Source organism: Hyalella azteca, unplaced genomic scaffold (assembly GCF_000764305.2).
Source record: "Hyalella azteca isolate HAZT.00-mixed unplaced genomic scaffold, Hazt_2.0.2 contig5580, whole genome shotgun sequence".
In the NCBI taxonomy this organism is placed as follows: Eukaryota; Metazoa; Arthropoda; class Malacostraca; order Amphipoda; family Hyalellidae; genus Hyalella; species Hyalella azteca.
The window spans coordinates 97,339-104,089 of NW_025935765.1; the positions used below are offsets into that span (position 1 = coordinate 97,339).

The following is a 6,751-nucleotide window of genomic DNA, read 5'->3' on the forward strand; positions in this document are numbered from 1 at the left end:
AAACACGTTTTCTTAACGGACAAAAAAGAAAAACATTTACTCCTACATAACATTACATAACATTTTACGTAACTTAAATTTTATGTACGAGTAAATGTTTTTCTTTTTTGTCCGTTAAGAAAACGTGGTTTTTAACAGTTTTTTATTTGTTTTATTTCATTATTTTTAGTTTTGTAAAAACCAGAAAAACGTGTTTTTTTTAATATTTGTTTATATTTATTTATTTTTCAATGCTACTAAATAATATTTAAATGAATGGTAAATCAGAAAATCTCTCTATACCCGCCTGCAAGAAAATTATACATTTTCTCATCATTTATTAGAGGCATGTTAAGCATTAACTGAGTTAGTTTTAGAGCATCACCACACAATTCAGACTTCTACAAAATAGATGGATTGCAGCTACTTAGCTCAAAATTTTGCAGAACATCCCTCATAAGACAAGTTTGTTTTAAATGCATTTTGACACTCCCATAGTTACGCTTTTTTCGACTATCGACATCTTTTTATATTTTTATTTATTTTAACATATTTATTTTACATTTTTAAAGTGCTACCGACATTTGTCTAAAATATCTAAAATACATTAACAACAGCTTTACGTTGAAATATTCTATCCAGATCAAACGGTTACTCGTTAAATTTCCTTTACTTAGCAGGTGTGACGACCAGCTCATCAAATTTGGTTTCCTCGTCGAACTCTCTTGTGAGGACAAAGTCTTCCATGACGCCGATGACGAGCTCCATGGTGGTGTAGGTGACCATGTCACCCATGACGTGACCACCGATGGTCTTGCCATCTTTGTCCCCCAAGCAAGTGTGCAGGTGCAGGCCATCCTTTGTCAAGGTTCCAACCAGACTCAGCACCTCGTAATGGCCCTTGAAGCTTTGAATCTGAAAAAATATATTGTATATATAAATTATATATAAGTATAAGTATATTATATGTTATATATATAAGTTATATAAAATTTATTGTATATATATAAGTTGCAAAGGGTCAAGCTAAAGTTGGCGGATGACTATTAGTCGAGCAACAACTGCTACCCGCTTATTTTTATGACTTGAAATGATTTATGTTGACCCTGTAATTTTTTATAAAATCGTACTGGATGCTGTGTAGAGTTAAGGTGCACAACTTTCTATGGAACCATAATAGAGCGAATAATAGCTGATATGCGATGTGCCTGACATCGGTGTCAGTATGCCTTTTATACTCGTCATATGCAGACAGCTGAACCTCGTTCACGCTTGCCAGTATACGTTCTGCATTACACTGTGTTTCACTGCCAGCGGTGCGCTGTCTGGTTACCTGTACAGATGCCCTCAAGTCACGAACAAGATTTCACTTTATTCTCGGACGGTATGAGTAAAATGCGCAATTCTGTTCCTCAAATTATACTTGTTTGAGTCTAAAAGTATATTGCTCCTCTGCCCTTTCATATTTCCGTCTTAACATATTTCTTTTAGAAGCTGGATAGACAGAAAGCCTCTTATATTCGAAATACAACAACTACGGCTTATTTTGTTATATTCATTGCTCTCGTCAGGCCTCTAATAAACACTAGTTAATCTCCACTATAGCGCAGTGAGAGTCCACTCCATTCCTATATCACGTCTAATTGTTCTTCAATATATCGCAGTGCAAGTCCACTCCATTCCTATATCATGTCTAATTGTTCATTAATATAGCGCAGTACAAGTCCACTCCATTTCTATATCACGTCTAATTGTTCATTAATATAGCTCAGTTCAAGTCCAATCCATTCCTATAACAAGTAAAATTCTTCATTAATATATCGCAATGCAAATCCACTCCGCTTCATAAGTCACAATAACAAAAATACTAGCCAACAGAAGTTCAGCAAGCAAAGCCCCGCCTTATTGTCGCCGCCGGTGTCTTGTGAAGCAAAGCGCAGGGTGATGCCCGTAACCGAGCCCACGCAGGTCAGCACACAACCTCCTGCCTGCAGCTCCTCCCGCGCCAACCGCTGCAGTTCCTCTGTCACCTGCCCTTAGCATTGAGTGCAATATTATCTATAATATAACCTTATGATTATGAAATACAATTGAGATCTATCATAATATTTATTATAATGAAATTTATGCACATACGAGTGTATTAATGATGAACACGATGAATATAATTAAATATACAGAATCAAATAAACTATTAGGAATAGTATGCAGAAACTTACTGAGCAAACAATGCTTAATACATCATTTCGAAACAATCGAAAGTATCTAATAATAATTATTTCTTGATCAGTTCATGATAGAGGAGTATTTTTCCAAAATTACCTGCATTCTAAAAGAATTTCAACTTAAAAATAACTTTAGGGACATTCAACCGGTCAAGCAAATTTAATCCTTACACTTGTAGAATCAAACTTGAGCTATTTTGCAGGCTTTTTCAAGATACCATATTATTTAGATTATTATTTCCTAAAACAATTATTATATTATATTCCGAAAAATATTATTGCAACAAAAGCATCAAATGATCTCATATAAATAATTTATTAATCGTAATCAATAATAAATCAGATCAGTGTAATCAGACTAATTTCTGTCACTTGAAAGAAATGCTAAAGGAACTAAAAATCTTAATTGAACTTCACCTACTCCTCTACTTTCAGCAGCTCCGTTACAATATAACAATACACCGATGAGCAAGAAGACCACAGAATCTCCATGTATCAACTCAATTGAAAAATGTAATACGACTGGTGCTGAGCTTTAGGGGCGGACTCAACGCTCTTCATCCGAGTTTGTATTTCTATTATTTTATTAATGTGATATGATTACCGTTTTCCCGATGATCTATAATCTAAAAAAGCATTTATACATAACACTGATCTGATATCTAGGGGTTAAAATAATCGTTCTGTCGTACCATGGCGAATAACAAGATAGATGAGGCAAGAGCATAACGACTCTATACGAGGAGCATTGTAAATTTTCAACGTCCACTGAATATTCAATACCAACACGACAATGAATATTATAAACTCCATGTGATTACATTTTAGATTGAGGGATAAGGAATAAAACATGAGATATCTCCATATCTGCTATGCCTTGCAAATATAATGTTGAGCTTTCCATAGGGGTTTTCTGAGCATGTAAAGAAACTGGATGTATTTCCTTCAAAAAGAATTTGGTGCAAAGTTGAGAGCGTAAATCTGAGATCGATGTAAAAACAAGCGGAAATTACCGTGATGGAAAAAAGTAGAGTCCTATAGATGAGTGGGTCTTGAATAGCTCCTCAAGTTTGCCACTAAAATAAAGCTTTTATGCCTTTTGTGTCAGTGTTTTGGATGCCTTATCGCCCTCCGCAGCTCCGCTTCTGGGAGTCTGGGAAATCTTCTCAAAATACCCGGACAAATGTTGCCCGAAACTTTTGGGATCGAGAGGAATTCATTTCAGAGAAACTAAGAAGAAATCGTGAAGGGATTAACGAAGTAAGCACACTGGTACCAGATGGGGAAGTGTGAGATAAAAGCGTACGGTTGAGCTCTGTTATCTCCTGTATTCTCACGCAGCTGTTAAACGGATCTCGCATACTGCGATCCGCTTAAAAGAACAACCGATTGTTGTAGCGCCAGATTTCTAGTATTTATTCTGTTTGTATGGAGCGTAGAGCAAAAAAGCACTATCTCGACAATGCTTCTATGTCTACAAATAAATATGTGGGAACTATTTATTCTTAACTAGATGCTGAAATTAAAAAAAAATAAATTGAGAAATATTGAACGGATAACTCATCTGAAAATTTGATCTGACTGCTGATAAAGTCATGGAAATTATATTTTTCATTTAGGAGTAGTTTCATTGCAATTAATCTGCAAGCATTATCTTTTCCTGAGTTAATACACGACGCGCAAACCATGAGTTTTAGATCAATCATGGGACTTAGTTAAATTTTTGGTATAATTTCCGTAGAGTTGTAACGAAATATTCTCAAATAAAATGCCATTGTTATAGATAGACTTATCAAATTACCATTTTTGGGGTAGAAGTTCAATTTATCTCTACCCTCTATTCAAAAGTAATCATAAATCAACTGATGTTAAAAATAAAGTCAACTCATTGCTAAATTTTGTGAAGGGCATCACTCGTTACTTAACCCATGTTTAAAATAGTATTACAATGATAGTAACTTTGGATGCACAATCCAGAATAAGACTGAGCCAATAATTTTCCACGTGTATTGGATATTACACGATAACTGTTAAATTTCTAAATTATATATCAGTTGAATCTTTCTCCGGATTTGTAAGAACTACCACAGGATGTTGTCTGTGGTTAAGTTGTTCTACACTCTAACTTTAAAAAATATAACTCAGTACTCACTGCAGTAAGTACCAGAGAGCGCATTTTCTTGTCGACGAAAACGTGGTCACGGACGGACAGACAGACAGACAGACGGACATGGCGAGCACAATAGTGCATTTTTCCATAAATGAGAAAATGCGCTAAAAAAAGTTCGCACCTATTTTATTAATTGATTATATTCATCTCATTTGGAAGCACTTCTAGTGTAGAAATTGATTCCAAACAATTCTCTGACTCTTTAGAAGAACAAAGTTCTAATTTTACGATGTCCAAATGCTCTGATCGCCTATTAATAAAAATCTGTTTGGAGCACTAAATCCCTGGACCCCAGCAAAGTACGTACAGCCAACAACGAAGAATCCACACAACAAATAAATTCAAATTTTCGATTATAATTGCCATGCCTTTGAAATAAAATCAAAGATAAGTTTCATTAATAACGATACTCAACAAATTTTGTAATGGAAATTTAGTGTAGAGAAACAAAGCTAGGCAGCACTCGCCTCCAAAAGCGAAGGAAGATAAGATAAGCACTATCCGGTAGACGATAAACGTTAGAGATTGTTTTGAACAGACTTCCAGAGAGCGGTCTGTCCCTAGCCCGACGACTTCCATGTGATGCCTTCTCAACGAAATTAACAGCCTCCTAAAACGTTGTGGAAAACTACAATTTGGGTCTCTGGTGTTGCAAGTTTACGTATGCTTTTACTATGTTAGTAACCGTTGTAAGGAGCACATACGTGAATTAAACATTCTATATTCAATCAAATTATCATAAATTGTACTATTGTTGCGGGAGAGGGGGCAACACATATGGGCTACCCCAACGTGATAGTTAGACAGAATAAACAGACTATAAATGCAAGCATGAACTATATATTTAACGATCAATATGTATAAATAAGCAAGCAATTTCATGAGAAATACACCAGTAATCATATGTAGCCATCAGACCGGAAATGTCAAGTTGAACTAAGGTAAAATTGAACATTTGGCTGGGCCTATCCATAGTCACCGGTGTTGTAGCAGAGAGGAAGTCACAGTTCAGCGAAATTAGCTTCAGTCAAATCTATTCAAGATGTTAGATTCTAGCGGAGGAGCGCAGCGCTTGCCGAGATTACAACGTGACTTCTGTCCAACGTTGCCAACAAGTTGCAGCTTCCTTCTACGCTGTTCGACGAGTGGGAGAGAAATGTTCAAACCATCGACCAAGTCCTGACGACGTACAGTGCCGGCGACGTACAGTACCGTCTTGAGACTGGCACTTAAGCTCCGATTGCCTGCAGCCGCACCCGTCCATGGCCGACGGATGAAGTAACCAAAATACAAGAACTTGGTTTTGAATGAATGGTTGACCAATTACTGCGTCCTGCCACGCCCGACCAGGCAGGCGGCATCATCGAGAGTGAGCCAACCCCGGCTCAGATCCAATTTCAGCTCCGAGTAATGTGTCGGAAAGAAAGAAAGAAGAAGAGCGCGAACGACAGAAAGTCGGACCGCTACACTATTACATCAAGTTTTATACAATATACTAAAATATGGTATACATGTGTATTTTACATAAATACGAGTTTGCATAGTTTATGCATTATTAAACGATATTACGATCGAACATTCAAATCAACGTTCAGATCATATGTGTCCGAGACTCAATATGAAATAATTTCTTTATGTATTTTTTTTGCCCGGAGACAACGTGCTGTTGAGCGTTGATTTCATAAGGCAGAAATTGAGTTCAAAGACGTGGATCCGTTAAACAAATTATAACATCACTATATATACTTGTTGCGAATACGAATAATCATAAGATTATTTTTTAACTTATGTGTTTAATAAGACGTCAAATACGATTTTACTTATACGCAAAGTTTATTCTAGGTTCACGTAATATAAATATTTAATTGAAAATCAATACATTATAATTATCAACAATTATTAACTCACGCATGAGTAGATATATTCAAATACGTCAAATAAATTTAATTATTAGTCGCACCTCAGTCCCGGGACGCAACCTGATGACGTGAACACGCATGCTGCTGCTGGCACTGTGTTGGGGACACTGGCCTTAACAAGGCTTAACAACTTCTTATCAGGCACGACTGTATGAGGTCTCTTCAGAATGTGGAGTTGTTTGCTCTAGATTGTTATTATTTTAGGAGATAATAATTTTATACATGACGCAATGACTTTTGTGAAATAGGTAAATAAGAGTTTAACGCACTCTGTGGAATAATAATTTATAATTTAATATTTAAAAATATTTTATTGTAATTGTATGAAGTATATTATTACATTTGCATCAAATAATTGTCAATTATTCGATGACGTGTGATTATGCTTGGAATCCCGACGGAAAAACTGTTTGAACGTGAGAATGCGTTCAGGACTAAAATTCATGAACTATTAATTC

The 6,751-nt window shown here is 35.8% G+C and overlaps 1 protein-coding gene across 1 annotated transcript; it reads right to left on the reverse strand.

The window, feature by feature from the left end:
- Window positions 1-534: 534 nt before the first annotated feature.
- Window positions 535-6,389, reverse strand: LOC108665692 (bifunctional protein GlmU-like). The gene is made up of 3 exons (XM_018152469.2): window positions 6,335-6,389; window positions 1,881-2,009; window positions 535-894 (listed from the first exon to the last, which is right to left on the reverse strand). The coding sequence occupies exons 1-3, from the start codon at window positions 6,371-6,373 to the stop codon at window positions 649-651; spliced, it is 414 nt and encodes a 137-aa protein (XP_018007958.1). The 5' UTR covers window positions 6,374-6,389; the 3' UTR covers window positions 535-648.
- Between the last annotated feature and the right edge of the window lie 362 nt (window positions 6,390-6,751).